The sequence below is a fragment of the Parasteatoda tepidariorum genome, chromosome X2, assembly GCF_043381705.1.
Source record: "Parasteatoda tepidariorum isolate YZ-2023 chromosome X2, CAS_Ptep_4.0, whole genome shotgun sequence".
Taxonomy (NCBI): domain Eukaryota; kingdom Metazoa; phylum Arthropoda; class Arachnida; order Araneae; family Theridiidae; genus Parasteatoda; species Parasteatoda tepidariorum.
The window spans coordinates 55681343-55703409 of NC_092215.1; the positions used below are offsets into that span (position 1 = coordinate 55681343).

General features: G+C 28.6%; 1 protein-coding gene across 3 annotated transcripts in view; it reads left to right on the plus strand.

The window, feature by feature from the left end:
- The first annotated feature begins 18 nt into the window (after positions 1 to 18).
- The window catches only part of LOC107453374 (Polycomb protein Scm), a 66509-nt gene continuing 44460 nt past the window's right edge, over positions 19 to 22067 (plus strand). For 2 of the 3 annotated variants that reach the window (XM_016070190.3, XM_016070191.3), the window contains exons 1-5: positions 19 to 408; positions 4352 to 4411; positions 6736 to 6878; positions 8789 to 8972; positions 19137 to 19207. In XM_016070190.3, coding sequence (XP_015925676.1) covers positions 4387 to 4411; positions 6736 to 6878; positions 8789 to 8972; positions 19137 to 19207 — 423 coding nt within the window. In that variant the 5' untranslated portion in view covers positions 19 to 408; positions 4352 to 4386. Of the gene's footprint in view, positions 409 to 3793; positions 3843 to 4351; positions 4412 to 6735; positions 6879 to 8788; positions 8973 to 19136; positions 19208 to 22067 lie in introns of those variants that run through there. The other variant, XM_071188096.1, reaches the window with a different exon arrangement.

Below are 22067 nucleotides of genomic sequence, written 5' to 3' on the forward strand. Positions count from 1 at the left end.
TCTTGGATAATTTTATCCAATCAGAACATGGGTCTGTATAGAGCGTAGCATACTTATTGTGTCTTTATTTTTATTTACTAGATGCCGGTTGTGTGCTTTGAAAACTGAAAACAAAACAATGTTGTCAATCTAAATAGCATTGTCTACAATATGAAAAATCGAGTTGACTCATGAAAACAAATCATCGAATATAATTTTTATTTTATATCTTATTTATGTGTGTTGATCAAATTAAAAACCGAATAAAATTGTCTGCATTTGATTTACACGTGTAAATGAATTAATAATTGTTAAAAAAAGAAACTAATGTAATTAAGAGTGATCTTGAAGTAAAATCTGATTATACTTTGGGTATTTTTTCATTTGAATTAATTACTGAAGAGTAATTTAGTACAACTTCATCAATATGTAAGTTATTGCTTGTACATAATGTTCAATAGTTATTAACCCCCTCAAAACTTCTATTAAAATTAGGAATAAGTGCAAATAATTAATATAAATTTTACAATAAAATCATTTTGATATTCTGAACCAGAACACCATTGACAATTATATATGTCTTTAAGTTATCTTCTTTCATCTATAAATTTGTTTTTTTTTTGGCAATCTAAGTTTTAGACAGGAACTTATTTTTAAAAATAAGCTACTTTTGAAAATTTACCTGGGTACAAAATTTTTTTTAAGTGATGCATTTTATATGATCTGTTTATAAGTAAAGCAGAAATGAATGCAATATTTCTATCAATAAATTGGAAGCTTTTCCTTAATTCAGTTTTTATACCTACCAAATATTTTAATTTTTTGTGTGAATTTCTTATAGCCTTGATCCATATGTCTGACTTATTTTGTGGAACAGATGTTTTCAAACTTAGCTTAACAGGGGCAGTTTTCTGTATCAATATTTGCCCCAAAAGAGTTGCCAAATCCTTCTGGTGAGAGCCAGTACTGAAAAAAACATCATGGAAGGGGACCATCTTAAAGGGTATAGCCATATACCCTTATAGCCATACCCATCTTATAGCCATATTCACCCAAACTACTGCAAGTACAAAACCCCTTTGGCAATTGAAGATGGTGCAAACATGTACTAATATAGAAATATGTCTAATATATGCAGCATAAAATGTATGTTATAAAGTCTAATTTTAAAATGTAATAAACAAGGCCATTCTTAAAAATTAAAAAGAGAGAGATTTTTCCTCCAGTTTCTATGACTAAGAAAACTATGAGAGTTAATAGGAATTGGTGACTGTTGTGACAGGTACAATCTTCAAATGGCTACAAAGGTTTTTGTATTTGTTTATATTTTTAAAAAATAAATTGAGTATTTCCTAGGAGTCGACAAAAGGTACATCCTTCAAGTTTATCCTCTTCTATGATATTTTTTTCTTCTATTTCTCACATGCCATTCCTGGTTTGTCACCAAAACTTAGCACCTTCATGGGGATATTTCTGTATTGTGATCTGCCACACCAACTACAATAATCAAGACTCTAAATTGTTTTTAAATGAGAAAATCGTTAAAAAAAAAAAATCAGGCAGAGGTTTGCCCGGGGGTGGCTATGAGCTATACCCTTTGAGTTTGTCCCTTTCTGTGATGTTTCTTGCAGGATGCTGCCTGGAAATTGCCAAGAGTTGGCAATTATTCTAATATAGATCACGATTCCGAAATATCCCCCCCGACGGGATTATTGCTGCAGGTACCAATACTGAAATCTTATCCCCCAAAAAGATGTTGTTGCTGTAGTGTTAAAATTTTTTTTCCTAGAACACAAGTCTTCGTAAAGGGGGGGGGGCAAGCTGAATGAAAAACTAAATTTTATCAATGCTGAAATACTGTGACTTTCAACAGATGTAGGAATGGAGCACTGGGAAATGATCAAATCCGTTTAAAAAATACTAATGAAATCTAATGTATGAATATTGAGTAAGACTATTAAAAGCATGAAAACCTGTTGTGAAGGAGAAAATTAAGAAAAGATTAAAAGAGGTTATTTTAACTTTTGTTAGTATATAATTTTGTTTTCATTTTTGACGAGTATTCTAAAAATATATGTCAAAAACAGTGATTACATCAACCCTTTATCCTGCATTCATATTCTTTTCTTTTTTTTTCATTCACTGAAAATATTTTTATTTATTTTCTAGTTTCAATCTTTTAAGATGACAATATGTTGTACATACATCGATATTATTTAGTAAATTATTGATTAAAAAACTTTGATATTTAAGTTGAAATTACTGAACAATTTTAATATCTAAGTAATAATACTTCATGGAAAACTCTTAGTATGTCATAAGAATTTCCATTGTATTAGACTAGTGTAATGTTTTAAAAGAATTGAATTTTACTTTACTTTTTTAAATACCCAAACCACATTTTTTAATAGACCAGTGCAATTTATTTTTTTAAAGTTCTGTTTTTTGTCAGATTTAATCATTTCATTAATAGTAATTATTAAGCATATTTTAGCCCCTTGAGTTACGAAGGTCACAAATTTTTATTTAACAAGCAAATTTTAACATAATTGAATTAAGTAAAGAATAAAGTGAGCAAATTCCTCATTGAGTCTAATAATTAAAATTAGACATAAAATGATTTTGTGGTCACCAATAAAATCCAGAATACAGTTGTTTTTCAAAATCGAGTTGTTGTTGTTTTTTAATCTCAATTATGTAAAGTTTTCAAAAAGGTTTTTGTAATTTATTAATTTTGTGTTCTATGAATATATATCAAGAACTTTCAACATAGAAATATATTCATTGATGTACCTAGCTAAAATATGATTTTTTTTTTTTTAAAGTGCTTAAAAAGGTTGTAACTGTTAACTATAGATTATCTGTGTCATTTGCAAAAAAGTTCTTTTTTTTTCCTGTAATGGATTCTTGTAAGATTTAATGATTTAATTTTTTTTCTCAAATTAGTTGCCTAAGGGTGTTCATTGATTTGTAAAGGATTCTTTATTGTTTGGTAATCAAAATACAAATCTTAGCTCAAAAAATTATATGAAACATGTAGTTTGCAGAACTGTTTCAATAATATTTTTGGCATAAAAATTGATATCTTGATATCAAGTATTTGCATCTAAAATTTTCTGGGTTTTTCACTTTGTGTCAAAATTACCTCTGGTAAAATTTTAAAAATCATTCCACATTTACTTAAATACTAACGTTGAGCCCCTTAAAATAATCCAAACAGTTTTTTTCATTAATTGAAGGCTGATCCATTAAATGAAACATGTTTATCTTCCAAGAAACAGGAATACTATGAGTAATTTGTTAACCTTTCAGTATTTAGCTGAATTTTATTGAAAAAAGTTTTTTTTTTTTTTTTTTTTTTTTTTTTTTTTTTTAAAAACAGTTCTAAAAGTGTAATTTGAAAACTTATTGTTAATTTTTTTTAAAAAAGTGCTTCAATTCTTTTTTTAGATGCAAGTGCAAAAATATGTGTATTTTTAATATTATTTAGTTTTTTTTACATCCCAAAAATCATACATATAAAAAAAATAAACTATTCAATTACTGAAAATCTAATTCTAAAAATATCTCTAAATTGTAAAGTATTGTCTTTGAACCCAGCAGTTTGGGGCCTAAAGTAAATAAATTTTTTACAAAATAATCAACATAGACCAAAAAGCAAAATCAAAAAACTGAAACAGCATAGCATCTCTTTAAATCAATTGATATTTTATAGTGGTCCACTGTTATATTTGAGCACTGTTTTATTTCATCACTTGTCCCCATGCAAGTTATAATTCAGTTTTTTTTTAGTAAATTAAAGTGTGTGAATCCTACCTGGAATGAACCCTGAAAATTCGTGTTAAGATGGTAAGAGACTCTCAGTGAGTGAAAGCTTCATTTTTATTGCTGGCCAGCTCAAAAAATTACTGGTTACCTTTTTTTTTTTTTACTGCACTACATAATTATGAAAAAATGTGTATAAGACCTAATAAAAAATTACATAAGACCTAAAGAGGTAGGATTGGGAGTAAAAGGGAAAAGCAAACTCTCAATAAGAGGAACTTCTATTTTTATTACTGCACTCCAAATTAGTGATATTCTATCATTCAATCAGGTAAAAATTGAAAGGAAAAGTTAGCAAAAAGAAGAAGAAAATTATATTTACATGATACATCTGGTTTTTTTCTACTTTTTTATAACATTTTTGTTAATAATTAAAATTAATTCTTATTGATTGAAATATCACAATAGATATTTTTGATCTTTTCAGTGAAATCACAGATTAGTTCTTCTTCTGTAAATCTGAATTGTTTTGGATCTTACTTTCTAGCAATCAATGCTTCTTATTTCTTCTGCATTTGATTTACTATTTTGCTTTTATTTTTTCTAGAATATGAGTGTTCGAAGACAAGCCCAGATTTTTAAATGATGGCTGGAGTTACTGGCAAAGGTAGTATTCTTATAAAGGTTAAGATATTTACATAAAGTTTCTAAAAAAATTTCTCAATTAGTTTAGTTTCTCAATTACTCAAGAGATTTTATAAAGAATTTTTTGTTTTAAATAATAACCGTTTACTCATTATTGAAGAAAAATTTATTCATCTCTCTCAAGATTTTTATTAAGCTCACACGTGACTTGATTTCAGAAAAGAAAAAGTTAATAAATAAAATATAAAAAATGAATGTGAGAGACTTTTGATGTTGCCAGATGTAAATCCTAATATTTGTGTCAAAATTTTTAAAAATACAAGATTCTAGGGAGATAAAAACCGTTTCAAATTCGATCAGTTATTTAGTCTACAGGGGTTGGACAAAAATATGGAAACACTTCTAAACTAACTATGTTACAATATTTCTTTTAGCAACAAATGTTTTGGAAGATTTTACATGGCAAAACAGTAAGCATAATTTGAAAGATAATGCTTGTAGCTTTTAGAAATGATGTTCTTCTTACCCATGCAAATTTGTATGATCAAAATAAGATGAAGTTAATAACTTGTTTCTAGCTTTAATACCAGAAATTTTGAAATCATTCTATAGGATTGCAATATTTATTTAAGAATGATTTTAAAATTATAGTGGTCTTGAAAATAGAAAAAAAGCTTTTAACTTCCTATCCTTATTTTGTTCAGTGTAAATTTTGCATAGCTGAAAAAAAGACGCTGTTTCTAAAAGTTTCAAGCCTGATTTTTCAAATTGTGCTTGCAATTTTCCCACAGAAGCACTTTTAAAAAGACTGCTGCTAAAAAAAATTTTTTACGTAGAGTTAGTATAGAAATGTTTTCATATTTCTGCCCAAATTCCGTAGGTTATCATTATAGATAGTTAACAAGTAAAATTACTTTGCATTTATTTCTTCTTATTGTAGCACATGTTCTGTATTTTTTTTTTCAAGTACAGTTGAATATTTTTAAGATTCAAGTAGTAGTTCATTTTGTTGTGATTAACAAAATGCTCTTGCACGAAACTGTAATTATTATATAAACAAATGATTTTTTTTTAAATATCTTTTTTAAAAAAAATTATCGACTTTTAAGAATAATTAAAAATTTAAAGGCAACCACGAGGGTTGGTATGCGGAGCCTCCTAGCAATTAAAATGATACTGAAACACTTTGACAATAATGTAAAGTGTTGATAAATAATAATTACAACTAAAAAAAAATATATTGTTCATAAACTGAACTGAAATAGCCACTACCTATAATTATCTTAAAAAAAAAAAAATAATAATACTTGAATTTTGTTTTATTGGAAAATTGTTTGATTGTTCTTAAATTTTGTTTCATTGAGTTCGAATTGTAACAACCTTAAAAAAATCTTTAACTGGTTTTTAAGAAAGCTTTTACGTATACGTGATAATTATAAAATATTTTTGTTCAATTATATTTAAACTATCCGAAAATTTTGATTTTTGAAGTCTTTTAAATTAAAAAATAACTGTTGGGGGTTAAAAAGTTAATAACCTTAAAAAATTTTGAAGCTTAGGAAAATTATGGGGGGGGGGTATGTGCCCTCACCCCGACGTTATGTCTATGTTTGTATATTTCTGACATACTTATTCAATTTATTTTTGGACAGGCCCTCATTAACAGGCTTCATTGCTGTTGTAACATTTTAGGACCCACCTCCCCAAGTTCCTATTCCTAAATGGTATTTCCAGTTGTAAACTGGTTGTAGTGTGATTTAAGAAAATGGACCACAGTCGGAACAAACACACATACGAAAAATACACGTGTCACAACGGAAAAATAGTCCTAAAACTGATTTGAAGCAGCAATGTAACTATCAAACCACATTGTGGTAGCTGTGGACTACACATATTAAACAATGTAAAATTGATAAACTTAATATATGCTTTTTCTTTGTCAACTAAGCATTGTGCTGTAATTATATACAATTTCTACTTCAACGTAATTGTAGGTTGACATGTATTTTAGCATTCTAAATATATTACTGAGTAGGTTGTTAAAAATTTTGATTTTAGATCCTTGAAAGTCATTAAAAAGTCCTTTTTTCTTTTTTAAATTGAGTGGTTGAGTGAGAATTCTGTTCAGTAAGCATTGCACATAGCAGAATAATGGAGACTGTTTACAAAGTGGTGGATTACTCAGTTAGCCTACAACCTATCCATCCTGTTTTGAGAGTGGTTTGAAAAAAGGACTTGTCGTATGAAGATAATTTATTAAACTTTTAGAAATACTTTTTACTTCTTAAATGAGTTTGCACCTTTTAAAGTTTCATAAAATATTAGATTCAAATTCTTTATTTAAAGGTTCTGGCAAAGGTAGGACTAAGCCATGTTGTGCATGGTGTTCAGAAAAGAGAGAACTGAAGTATTGTCTGAATGTTGATCACCAAAAGAAGGATTTTTGTTCTGAAATGTGTCTACATGATTATAAGATTGCATTTTTAAAGGTAATTATCAATTCAAAGGTAATTATCAATTTCAAAGGCAATTAATTTAACAAGAAGTAGAAAATACTAGGAAACTTTTATGTATTTTTTTATTTGATTGAACTTAAAAACAATCTAATAATGAATTACTGTTGTACAGTGCACAAAAAAGGATCACCCTAAATAAATTTTGATCTAATGATCGAATATTCTCATTCTAGGCTCCAGGGGGTGATCTCGAATATGCGAATTGATAAGTGCAGACATTATTTTATGTTACGAAATCAGACATAAAAACTTACTTTCTCTCAGTAAACATACCTTTTTTTTTACGGATCCGGATTTCTTACCCCCAGAATATAGGGGTAGTCGCAATATGGGAAATATGGTCCCAATAGTTTGATCTGGAGAGTGCTCCAAAGTTTAGAGCTCTTATTGTTAATTTTGCATTTTGCATATTTCGCTATATCTCGAGAACTTTTTAAAATTGAAAATTTTTTGCCCACAATGATAAAATTCATTTATCCAAAGATAATTCCATGCAAGAAATAATTTAAGTAAATATTTATTATTTTATTTAACAATGGTGGAAAAAAAATTTAAATTTTAAGGAATACAGATTTTTGCCTCATTTTAAAGAATATAATTTTGCTAGGCAAAATACAAAATTAGAGCAAAATCGAACTAATTGTTCCTGAGAAATCGAATTTTAAATCTCAGACTTTTTGAAATTCAGTTTCTCAAGAACTATACGATCAATTTCGCTCAAATTTTGTATTTTGCCATTTAAAATTTAAATCTTTAAAATTATGAAAAAAATTTATTACATTACCTTACAATTCAAAATTTTTTTGACCATTATTAAATAAAATAATAAATATTTACTAAAAGTTATTTTTTACGTGGAATTATCTTAAGATAAAAAAAATTTATAATTGTATGCAAAAAATTTTCAATTTGCTTAAAACATTCTCAAGATACAGGGAAGTACCCTAGAAGTAAAATTAACATTAAGGGGTCCAAACTTTGGAGCGCTATCCAGACCAAACTATTGGGACCATGTTTCCCAGATTATTGCTACTCCTTATATTTTGGCGATCAGAAATCTGAATCAACCGGAAAAAAAGTTTTGTTTATTCAGCGAAAGTACATTTTTGTGTGTGATTTTGTAACTTAAAATATTGTCTGCACCTATTAGTTAGCATATTTGAGGTCACCCCCTCGACCCATTAAGAGTAAGTCCTAGAACGTAAAGATCCGATCATTACATAAAAGTCCTTTTTTTTTCGACGCACAGTACATTTGCTTTGTAAATTTTAACAAAAAATATCAAATTAACATCAATAAATTTATTATTTCCTGGTAATTTTAATTTTTTCAATTCAAATTTATGTTGCCATACCATTATTCTGAAATGCATTCATATTTTTTGACCTATTGCTCTTTTTATTATATATATATATTTTCTCTTGTAAAAAGTTAAAAATAAAAACAGAATTCTCGCTGGGCTGTTTTTTTTCATGAATTTTTCTGTGGTTCTTGCCACTGTGGAAGTAACTTGTCATTTCTGGAACAAACCATTAAAAATGCATGTTAAAAACACTTTTTAGGAGAAATTTTTTCCTGTATAGAAACAAGATTTATGTGTATTTTTTACTGCTTTTTTTGAGAAAAAAAAAGGAAAAAAACTTATTTCTTTCTGATGACAGAACTTTAAAACATTTTCATTTTGTCACTGAAGTGAAATGCTTGGTATATATGGCCGAAATAATTTGAAACTTCTTTAACTTAGAGCCATTTTTGGGGCAGGATTGTTTTAAGTTAAAGATGTGGTTTACAAGTTGCATAGCACTTAGTGTATTTTAATTTATTGATTAATTTATGCACAGATATTAGTTTGTTTTATGTTTTAAATTAAATGAGTATTCCAGGTAACTTGTGCTTTCTGTGAGAGTGAAATCACTAAACATCCTGTTGTGATAACAGAACCTACAATCAAGGATTTTTGCAATCAAGCTTGTCTTCAAAAGCATTCTGCTAAAGAGTTAAGCTCTCAGCTTGAAAAACAGAAAACTAAGCAAAATAGTATAATTCAGCATAACTATGAAGTTACAGGTATATTATATTTTGTAAAAAAATAGTTTTAAAGACAATTTCTGAAAAAAATAAGTTGATATCATAACATTGTATTCTGCATGTGTTTATATTAAGAAGTTTTGAGTAAATGAGATTAAAACTATGAGTTATTCTGGGCAAAAGAACTGGTCTTGCTGTTAATTGTTTTGGAGTCTAAAAAATTTTAAATTTTGCATGCTTTAATGAATGATAACTTTTGATACTTACAATTTTATTAAAATTGGTGATGCTCCTGTTTTAGCTTTATTGCAAAATTACAGCATGATTATCTAGACTATATAAGAATACCAAACAATTTCTACAAAAATTAATTTAAAACAGAGGTTCTATGAATATTTAAATTATTCTTCCCAACATTTCTGATTGTTCTATTTCCTTTTTTGTGGTATTTTGTACAAGAAAATACTCCGCGCTGTTAAAGGGAAATTTCTCATGGCTGTCTATAAGAAAAAAATTTCTTTTAACTCTTGATTGTTTCCTTGTCAGAATTGTAAAATTTGTTGCATTATCTATTTCAATTTTTGCCACTTAACAGAAGTTTTTTGCAAACCACTGCATTTCAATTTTAATATTTTCTTACTGGCTTACAAAATATATGGAATGCTAATGCCTCTGATGATGAATGATTAGCCTCTGTACCAGTGTGCAGGTGTTGATGTTACCTTGTTATTCTTTAAATAAGTGATAAGTTGTTTTCTTTATTATCTAAGTGCATCGGCTATTCTTTCCACCTGAAAAACTCATCTATTACTAAAGGGAAGGAAGGAGACAAAAACATTATTTCAGAAGAATACCTATTACTGTAATCCAAATTTTAAAATAAAATCACAATACTTAAGACATCCCAAATTTTGGATCAAAAATTTTGAGCTCAATCTCCTTAATTTTTTTTTATTTTTAAATAAGATTAATAATCTAGGAAATAGAGGATTTTACCAAGAAAAATTGGCAGGAGTTATTACTTTTTGTATGTTTATGCATTTTGGGGTACTGAAGTTCTTTGCATATAACCTCTTTTTGGTTTAAGATTTAAAACAAATTCTGATGGCATATTTGAAAATTCAAGAAAATGTTTTACAAGTTATCTATCTATGCCAGAGATCCCTAACCTCTTTGTACCTAAGAGCAAATACCAGAATATCGATTGAATGGCGGGCACCATTTATTTTTTCAAGATAAATTTATAGTTGGTAGACATAGGTAATAATACCAGGGCTGATTGTGCTCCGGAAAAAATCCTGATTTTTCGCTAACAGTGATCCGGAAGTTTCCGGAGATTGAAGGTTGAGACGTTTAAAAAAATCCTTGATCACAAAAGTTTCCTGAAATCAAATTTTCAAAGGTGGAACTGAAAAACACAGTTTATTTTATTTGTTTGTAAGGGAGAGCCAGAAAGATACTTTATAAGCTTATATTCAAGATTAATAATCATTTTCTATCAGTTAAAAAAAAAGACATATCTCAAAAAAGAAAGACATATTTGTAAATTTCAATTACTTCTCCAGGTCATCATAGGTATGTGTAAAATTTTAAATATATTTTAAGTAAACTGAGAAATATTGAGAAAAAGGAAAAAATCTTGTTTAAATTTTTTTCGATTTAAACTCTTTTTTTTTTTTTTACTCAAGAAATTTTCCGGAATTTTGACTTGGGCTCGCAATCACCCCTGTAATACACACTACATATAATACACAAAAAATTTAATTTTAAAAATTAATTTAACATATGAATATAATTAGTATTAATATTATTGTGTAAAATCAATGATTACTAAATTGTTTGCGAAACATATGAAGTGTAAAGATTATTTTTAAAATGCAGTCAATGTGATCTTTGGCATTGCATTTCACTGGCCAGCGCCTCATAATTGGGAGAATATGCTGAAATTCCTGCTGGAAAAGCAATCGTCAAGGTGTTCATCTGTAACTGGTGATCTATATTTTGATTTTATGATTTTCATTGTCAAAAACAATGATTCACACAAGTATGTGGAACCAAAAAGTGACTTTATTTTATATGCTGTTCTTTTTAAGAATGGAAATTTATTTCTCTTAACTAATTTAAGAATTTCTCATCTGATATAATAGTTTTGAGGATAATGTCATTCTGAAGATCCGAGATTTCATTTTCAAATCTGATATCCACAAAACTAGCTTAGCTCTGATTGAGTTTATAGCTCCTATCATTCTTGCTATATGTTTGTCCTTTCCTGCTGCTCCAAGTTTAAATTATTTAGTTTTTCCATTATGTCTGTTACAAAAGACAAAGCTGCTAGCCAAAGAGGAAAATGTTTTATTTTTGGCTGCAAGATAATTTTTTATTTCTTCAATTAAATGTATAAATCTATCAAGTACTCTGCTTTTACTAAGCCAGCGCATGTAAAATGGGGTCAGCATCACCATCATTTTGTAACAGGGCCTTGAGAAGTTGATGTTGCAAAGGAGCTGCTTGAATTAAGTTGACTATTTAATAATTTTCATTATGTATCCAAATAGTAGTACTTTAACGCACATAGCTTCCTGGTGGATAATGCAGTGATAGACATAAAATCTGGAAATGACCCATATTTTATCCAGAGAGCAATAAAACCATTCACGTTTCTCACCATTGCTGGTGCCCCATCAGTGGCTATCGCAGACAGTTTCTGGAGATGCATATTCATCAAACTTGCTTATGTTATAAATAGTTTATAAATATCCTCACCTGTTGACCGTCCCTTCATGGACAATCTTTTTAGTAGCTCTTTTTTTACTGTAAAATCAATAAATACCATTCTCACCACAGCTGCTAACTACGCTGTGTCTGCTTAGACTCGTCAAATTGTAGTGAGAACCTCTCACATATATATCCAAATCACTTTTCAACTGCATTTGCATATCTTTTAAAAAGGCTCTTATTCTTCTTGTAACAGTATTATCTGATAACTATAAATCTTGTACTGCTGACACGATATCACGTTTGTTGGAAAATCCCTCAAATAAGCAATCAGCACCAGTAAGAAATGCGTCTTTTAGCAACTCACCATCCTAGAAAGGCTTTTTCTTCTTTGCGAGCATATGAGAAATTTTTAAAGAAGCAATAGTGGCATTTTTAGATTTAATCTTAGTACTTGTGAAAAGTGACTGTTGAACCGAAAGATTTTATTTTAACTGCTCTATTTTCTTTTTTCGAATTACACATTTTAGTGGATAGCTCGTATTAAAAGTAGAATGAACTGTTTGGAAATGACGTTGAACATTATGTTTTTTCGGCACCGCAACACTATTTCCACGTAACAAGCAAACATATTTACCTTTTGAATGACGAAGCAATATGATTTCTTCCCATTCAGAATTAAAATTATAGGTACACTGTCTTCTGCTTGATCCACAACTTTTAGTGTGAACAAAGGAAGTATTTAGAAATAATAAGGAAGTAAACGCTGTATACAAAAAGTATGAACACTAAAACCATGAATCGAAAAAGAAGTAGAAAAACGAATAAACGTTATTTCAATGAAATTTTCCCGACACGAGTTTCAGCAAAATGCCTTTGTAGTACAGTAACCATAAAAATGGACCGATTTATTTAATTTCAGGTGTGAGAAATTAGTGTGACGAAGACTAGGCGTGAGTGGAAAATATGTCAGCTATATTTTGCTTTGTGCTTTGCTTATATCTGTGGGGATGGAGGTCGTTTTCCTGGCGATTTCCATTCTGGTTGTGTTTATCATCAATATTAAAAAAGCAAAAAAAATGCATAGCATTTTATGGAAAACTGAAATATTTCATCGTGGGGCACAAGCAGCGAGCGCACCTAGGCAGATCGACGGGCGTCATGGTGCCTGCGGGCATAGGGTTGGAAACCCCTGTTCTACGCTACGTCTTTTGGGCAATAAACTAAAGAATTGTGATATGGGAATAATGTCTCTCTCGGTACTTCAACTGAAAAAATGGAAAAGAATAATCAATAGAAGCTTGAAATTTATTTAAATCCCTCTCTTTTTCTCAATTATTATAATTTTTCCTAAACTTTCTCCGAATCTTAATTTTTAGGATCTTTTCTATTTTTGATTTTTTGCCTATCTTCTTAAATTTTTACTCAATTTTGCCTTCCAACAACTCGAGTTTTCCCACCCCCCTCAGCAGTTTATTCCAAATCCCTTAAAAGAGGGTTTACCCCTTCCAAATGACAAGAATGCTATTAAAGTTTGGAACGTGAGTTTTTTCCTTTATATTTATTCTAAATAACAAATATAGCATCCTTTTCCTGGAGTGCCCTATCCCTTAATTAAAAAATTTCTAGGGGAATTTTTTGTTTAATATTTAATGGTATTTTTTGAATTTTAAGGCAATCAAAATTCATAAAATTACTGTTAGCATTTCAAAGTGAATCAAAAACTTACGTAAAATAGGAACAGCAATTTAACATTGTAAAAAAATTTTATGTTTTCAAGGACATTCAAGTTAAAATATATGCCTGAAATCTTGCTATTTTGTAAAGCATCAATTATTCTTGTCAGAACATTCATTGTATGTGAAATCAATGCAAAATGCAGTGAGTTATTAAGTACACCCCTCCCTGTCTCTTTCTCTTCTTTTCATTCATTTTTTTTTCTTTTTTTGTATAGAAAATCAGGAGTAATATGGAGAATAAAAACAGTACGAAAGAGAAATGGTAAAAATAAAATATTATAATCTAAATTAATTTGTATATGATATACAGAATTTAACTCATTTATAGTTCCGTTGTTTGGCAGCAATGAGTACTTAAAATTTTGATTTAGTGACTCAGAGAGTATAGTTTTGTTTTTTCATTAGAAACCTTGAATTATGGATTTTATTTTTTTGATAAATTAAAATCTTAGTTACATGATTATTATTAAATTGAAAAATAACAGCCACTCGCCCTAAGAAAATACAACTCAAAGTGTAATTAATCATAGAGGAAACACTGTTAAAGAATCGTCAACTTAGTACTTAACCTGCTAAATAAAACTATTTTTTGTTTCCAAATTTTTTACTTTGTCAGATAATTTTTGCTTCATATAAACTTTTCATTCGCTTTAAAGTGTTAAGAGTCAAATTCTAAATTTTTATTGCTTAAGAATTTAAAAAAATACCAATAAATATTAAACAAGAAATGCTCTTAAAAATTTTGACTTTAGGGAATGGGGTATTCGAGGGTGAGACTATTTTTGTAATTTAAAACAAATATAAAATCGAATAAAAACTTGCATTCCAAACTGTATTAGCAGGAAAATTTAAAATGAAAGATCGAGAATCGTTTTAAGAAAGTTTTTAAGAAAATTGTAGATATTCAGAATATTCTCTCTTCTTAGTGACTGAGAATAAAATGATGAAGGGGATGGGAAAACATGTATAAGTGTTGTTAGAAGTCTAAATTGAGAGAAAATTTAAGAAGGTTGGCAAAAAATAGGAAAGATCCTAAAGGACACCCCTTAGCTAGACATATTATTTTGTTTGGTTGATGAGTATTCTTTTCAAATTCAAGTGACCATATGTAGGTAATTGTGAAATTTTCTATTTTTGGTGGGCGCAAAGTCATCTAGCACTTTATCTAAAATGCAGTAATAGCTAGTTTACAAATTGTTAACGTATATTTAGCATTCTTAACAATAATAATCGAACTTACCTTAAATGATAGTTTACCTGTTACTTTTCGTGCTTAATGAACTTGAATGTTCCATCTGTATGCATTTCTGACCTAAGTTTACCACTTTTTTTTTCATTTCTATTGTACATCGAAATCCATATCAAAAGGGAATAAGTAAATTTGGCTATGTAAATTTCTGTTCCCGCAATTGTTTCATCAATTCTTTTACTCAATTTTAAAAAGTGGAATTCTTATTTGAGTGTTTCTACTGTTGCATTTAATTTAATTTATTACCATATGCACTATTTCAATGAACAACAAAATGCCTTAAAGCGATCTCTTGTTCTATAAGTTGTGTAATTTTTAATCTTAACAAAAATAATGCTAAGGAGTTATTAGGCTATTTCATATCAGTCTTCTTTTATGAACAATATTTTTTTTCTTTTATGAAAATAGTTCTTTCATAAAAAATATTTTTGAATTGCTTTTTCCATCTGAGAAGTTTAACGGTAAATCTTTAAAAAACATGGACATTTTCTTAAATATTTTTCAAAACTATTATTCTTCAGTTCTCTTATTGTTCTAAATAAAAAAATCTTTCTGATCTTACATAAAACTTAGATTTTCAACTTTTATACTCCTGATTTGTATAAGAAAAAGAATTTAGGTAATCAGTGCATGATATCGCTTTTTAAAATTAATAGCAAAATTTATGAGTGTCAAAAAATACTAGTAGCAAAACCAGGGTTCATACTAGTATTTTTAAAGTGATATTACATTACATTTTCATTTTGTGATGCAGAAAATACAACAAAATCATTATTGCATGACAAATTGCATTATGAAATGTTTATTGAATGCTTTATGTTAAATCGTTTTTCTCATATAAAAAAATTCAAGTAACTCTATTTTAAACTATTTTCATGCTACAAAATGTTTGTTTTTCGTTATATTAAATTTATACACTGAATTTGGCATATTTGACAAAATTCCAAATTTTTAAACTTTTGTTTTAGGAGTTTTGTTAAATTATTGGTATATTTATTTGTTAAATTAACTATTATATTACAAAATGAAGAAAAGGACATTATTTTTTATAATAAGGACACTATTTACCATATTTATTGCAATGAAGGAATTTTCAAAGATTCTTCATATTGAAGTTAAACTAATTTTTCACCTCATCTAAATTACTTTGTTTTCTTTCTTTTTCATCGTGCAGTCCTTCTTTTGAATCAATTATCTCACAGACTGTTCAAATTTCATAATTCTTGACTTTAAAAAATGAGCTTTGTCCTAAAAAACAAGGACATTGTATTTCATATTAAAGGATGTGGTTCTATAGGGACCCACAATATTCAAGGTCTTTTCAATATTTCCATTCAAAAATCCTGGCATGGTTGACAAATAACATGTTGCAATCAAGCATTTCAAAAATTAATTAGTCAAATTTGCCTGTCATCTCTGATTCAAAATTCTGCAGTAGCCATATTATCTTATTTAAAATGTTAAAATTTTAAAAATGAGGAGGAAAGGATAACAACTGTACGAACTGTAACAAAGTCCCAAAGAAAATTTGACAAACGATGGGAATTATGTCGCAAATCAAAGACGATAAATAAACACTCAAATTTGGGTGTCATAATGATATCTTATTAAAAATATTAGAAATTGAGAAAGCATATGGAAATGGGCAAAAAAATTAATGAAATCACTGAGGATTTGCAACTGTAAACTTAATCCTCCCAAACTGAGCATGTCAAAATACCAAAATTTAAAAAGCCATGTGGAAATATCCAAAAAGCAATGAATAACTGCTATACAACTACCGTATTTTTCGGCGAAAGCGCCGCTTCGTCACAAGCGCCGCACCTCGATAAAAAAGTTATAGTAAGCGCCGCTCCGGCGCAAGCGCCGCAATGGCGCTGAACCGCGCATATCAGCATCCTTTCAGAAGAGACCTTTAAATTACCATTTAGAATATCTGTATAATAAAAAATTAAATTTTTTTATGCATTTCATAAAATAAAGTTTTAATTTCTAAATTATAATAAAAAATTTCTTTTTCAGCAAAAAAAAAGCAACAAAAAAAGTTTTCTCTTTCAGCAAAAAAAAAGAAAAGAAAACAACAAAACTATATAAAATAAAGTTGTTCTTACTAGTTGGCACCGCGCCAAAAAACAGAAGAACAGCAAAAAAATATTTATATGTTCAGTAGCTGAATTAAGGCTGAACTGATTACAGAAATCCGTAAAACAATGTAATAAGAAAAATAAAATAAAAATTTATAAAAAAAAAGATTTTAAAATTTATTACCGTTAACAATTTGAGGAAAAACTAATACATAATAACGAAACAGCTAATAATAACGAAATAACTAATAATAACAAGAATAAGAAATAACTAAACAGGCCCCAAAAAAATTCTGAAGAAATTAGCGAACGGGAAATAAGTTTCACTTTCACAATCTTTGAGGGTGGAATTTTAGTGGGTAGAATGCCCTCTCCTTCAATGGAAATAACCCAATGTGACTCAATATTTAAAAGGGGTTGGGGAAAAGAACAGGGTATGGGACCCCTAATCCAGCATTCTAAAATTTGGCACTTAATCTGATCTAATCTTTTTTTTTAATTTTTTTTTTAAGAAATTTATATTGTTAAGACAAAAAAAATCAGCTATATTCTTTTTATTTTGAATTTTATTCTGTTGAAGTAACTTACTTTATTTTATCTTTTAAAAATAAAAACGAAGCCTGAAGAAAAAAATAATAATAAATCTGTATCAAAGGAAACATCTGTTTCTAAAGCAGTTTAAAATAAAGTGAGAAGTAAAAACACCTGCATTTCCAATGAACAAAATAAAGAAATGGAAGTTGGAAAAAACTGATCAATCAATCTTGACAGCTGTGCTTGCGCTTTACCCCCAAATTTCCCTCTTCTGTTTGACCATAAATTGGCCACACCCAGTTGACATTGAAACTACCACGTGGACAACAAAATGAATTCTATCCCTTTTGCGGTTTTTTATTCGATTCGTTAATTTTTTTTTTATTTTGCCGCTTTTTATTTTTTCTTGTTAATTGTTGCTTACTTGTTTTTTTTTTTATCGTTATTAGTTTTTAGCTTGTTTTTTGTTGTTATTCATTGTTAGTTTCTTAGCATTAATTGTTAAAAAAAAAATTTTTTTTGTAGTTCCCTGTTAGTTTTTTTTTTCTTCTTGCGAGGTAAGCGTCTTCTGTTAAAACAAAATGTTATCTAAAAGAAAAAACGAGAACTATGATCTCGCTCCAAAGAAGAAACGATTATTTCTTCTTCATAGGATTCTGATTATTTCTTCTTGATTATTTTATATAGATTATTATTTTGATTAGTAAAATTTTTCTTAAGATGGGCCAGTTTTAAATTCACCCCACCTCATCATAATCTACGATCGAAACTTGACTAAATTTATTGGTTTTTCTGAAATTAACAGTGGAATTGAATTATAGTAAAATTTGGGGGCCATATTGGAATTTCCGAAAGAGATTTCCGAAGTTCGGCATTTCGTCAGTACCGTGAGTGTCGGATTTAGGATCCTATTCTTCCTTTTCTGTTCGCTCAAATTACAATTGCCAAGACGCTAAATAGATTTCTAGCTTGCGATTTTTCCTTAAGCTGGGGTGGATACAAGATGCATACCTTTAAATTTTCTCCTTATGCGATGTTTTTTTAAAATTATTATTTCGTTTATTTATTTTCTTACAGGCTGCTGCCGAAAGTTTACTAAGAATTGGCGATGTTCTGCAGCAGATCGCGATATGGGCGAATATTTCGTCGACTTCGTTATTAATTTTTTTAAATAGTCTTTCTCTCAGAAAATTATTCCATCTAAAATAACTTTCCTTGACAAATTTTTTTGCTACTAAAAAATATTTCGTCGGAAGCGCCGCTGCATCGGAAGCGCCGCATGTAGGAAAAAAACAACTTTTTTTTCGATAGCGCCGCGGCTCTTCCGCCGAAAAATACGGTAACGGAAAGTAATATTCATTGAAGATGAAAACATCGTGAAGCGAGCACATCAACAAGAAATACTCAAATTTGAAATTTTCATGTAATAATAACATATTAAAAAAACGTTGTAATTTAGAAAATAAACCAAGTCTAAGTGACCGATGAAATGATCGCAAAACCTTGTAGATTTACATGGAAATCTCTAGTCTCAGACCAAAAGAGTTTATTAGAAATTTATGACATTGCATTTTTCTGTAACTAGCATTTGATCAACAAAATTTCGCCCTGACAGATAGGTTTCTCACACAGTAAGCTTTTAGAAAAATTAATCATTTTCTAGAGCCTTCTATGAGAACTCCTTGTGCAAAAAGGAAAAAAAAAAAAGAAACGAGCAGGATAGAATTTAATACTAAAAAAATAATTTATAGGTCTTCCTTGTGGAATTATTGGATTAGATTAATATAAATCAATGAAAAAATTAGAAGACTGAAAATAATAGCACAAATTGGGTGCATTAATGTTTATAATATCATAATCATATATGTTTATTATTTTATAGGTGTATTTGATTGGGATGAATATTTAAGAGAATGTAATGCTACTGCTGCACCTTCAGATTGTTTCAAGCAGGTACATAAAAAAATTATGCTATATTATTTTATGAAATCTGACATACACTCTATGATAATGGATGTGATACAAGGATATTTACATACTATTTAGCCTTTCTTCAGGGATGTGATTCTTTCGCGGATTCGCGGTTTTCTGCTTTTTTTCAGATTTTTCCATTATTTCTGCGGAAAATTTTTTTTTTTGCACAAGTTAAAATATTTTATGAGGAATATCATTTTCAGTGTCATTTCTGTTCCAATTTCATTCCCATTCATCAAATATTGGAAGTCCTCATTCCTCCCTCTGAAGTTTCTGTAAAAATCATTTCCTTGGGATAAAACTGATTGACTTTTATGCAGGGATGAGATTTTTTTACTTTTGTCTCTCAAATTTCAGCCTTTTAATCAAAAACTCTGATTCTCTAAAAGTTTTTTTTTATGAATATCCCGCTTTTTTTTTTTTTTTTCTTTTGAAAATTCAGTCGTTGAAATAAAGTATTAATATTTATTTCCGATTTTCAAAGATTAACAGAAAATTCGAACTACATCCTAGCTGCTAACCCTTCCGCATTTTTACATATTTTAGCTATTTTCTCCACTTTTACACACAGAAAATAATATTTTGCGTATTTATATCCGTCCGCCAGATAGCTTGTATTTTCGTAATCCAGAGTCCACTGTTTCCTGTTTTCTAGCGTGAAAGCAAATGGGGGGGAAGAGGTGGATTTGCGGTGAAACATTTATTTGCTCATTCAATTAATCTTGTAAATTTTTATTTATTATGTCTCAACAAAGATAATACAAACTAGCCTTTTATAAATCCCAAATCCAGACTCTGCATATATCTCAATTCTTATTCACGCGATTTTAATATCAATCATCGATTTTCGTATTTACCTGATTTAAAAGTTGCGCATTGCGATTCTTATTTGCGCTATTTAAATATCGTGCATTATGATTCTTATTTATGAGATTTAAAAATCCAATATCGCATTTTGTATTTATGCATTTTTAAAATCGCGATTTTATTATCAAACGTCGATTTTCGTATTTACCTGATTTAAAAGTTGAACGTTGCAATTCTTATTCAGGCGATTTAAATATCGTAAGTTGCGATTCTTATTTATGAGATTTAAAAATCCAATATCGCAATTTGTATGTAGCAATTCGTATTCACGTGAGCTTAAAATCCAATGTCGTGATTCGTTTTTGCGGTTGTAATAACAGACATCGATTTTCGTATTTATACACGCTTTAAGAATTAGACATTGGGATTCGTATTCGTGCGATTTAAAAATTATGCATCATGATTTGTATTTACGTGATCTAAGAACTCCGCATCATGATTTGTATTTTCACATTTTTTTAATTCGATATAGAGTTTCATATTCATGTGATTTAAAAGCCTCATATCAGGATTCATATTCTCTCAATTTAAAATCATGCATGTGGTTCATATATTCATACAATTTTAAAATTGATCATCGGGATTTATAATCACATGAGGGTACAAGTTTAAAAATCGTACTTTTTTTGTCAAATTTTTGGATAAATATATATATATATTCATTCTTGAATTTCCTCTTTTTTACTTTCTGACTGCTCTCATCCCTGCCTTTCTTAAGCAGTAATTAACAGAAAAGTGTCAATTTTGTATTTTTGAAAAATTTCAAATTTCATGACCCTTAAAAGTTTCATTTTACCCTTTCGGTGAAGAATAAAAAAAAATTAAAGTACCCCACATTTGTTTTTAATTTTCTTTTTAATATAATATTTTGACTAAAATTTGGTATTTAGCAACAGCATCAGGCCAAGTGATGCAGAGTACAGTTAATCTTTGTTTTTATGTAATGAACTACTAAAAACTTAGCTTAATCTAATAACGTGAGGCAACTGGAAAAAAAAATACAAATTTAATTATTTTAGCAAAATAATTCTGCTGATATATGCCTTTTAGTGTTATGCGTAATTTTGTTGTATTGATTATTTAATTTTTTTCACCATGTATGTTAGAAAATAATAATAAAAATGAAGAGGAAAAATATCCTTTTTTAAGGCACAAGTTTTAAAATCATTTTCTATATTATCAATTTTAAGCTTTCATTTTAGAATGAAATATGATAATCAGTACCTCAGAAAATCACATGTTTTAATTAAATATAAAATGTTGCCATCAGAGTATGCTTTTTTTTTCTTTCAGCTTTATTAAACACTGTGTTCTGTATTTATACTTTCCTTTTTTTCTCCTTTTCTTTATTTCTATCCCCTTATCTTATTTTTTTTTTAAACTTTTTTTATTAAAAAAAATTTATAAGGAGTTGACTTTCTATTTTTGTCATTCCCTTCCAGTTCATAATGAATACAAAGAATATGAGCATGAAAGTCTAACACAGCTCATATTTTTAAACTTCTGGTTTGACTCTCTGGAAAAGAAAACAAACCCAAATATTTTTTTGTTTTTTTCTTTGCAGAGTTATCTTTATTTAATCATTTATTCAATTTTGCAGTCTTAATTAAGGGCAAATTCAGAGTTGTTTTAACAGAAGTTAAAGTGTTTTATAATATAAAGCACAATAAAACAAATCATAGCATAAACTTTAAGAAGAAATGACTTCACACGATCCTAAAAGTGTATTCTCAATAGAGTGAGAAAAAGAATTAATATTTTATTTTGTTATGTTTTAATTTAGCTTATTAAAGATACTTCATAAGAAACGCATATCTGTACAATTCGTTAAATATTTTCTTAAAAAGATGAAACAAATGTTAAAAGATATTAATTAAGAGCAATTTTTCTCTTTTATGCTTACTTTTGCAATAATTTTTTTTAAAAAGCAAACTTGTATTTTGGGAGAATGAGTAATTAATCACCCACCAGT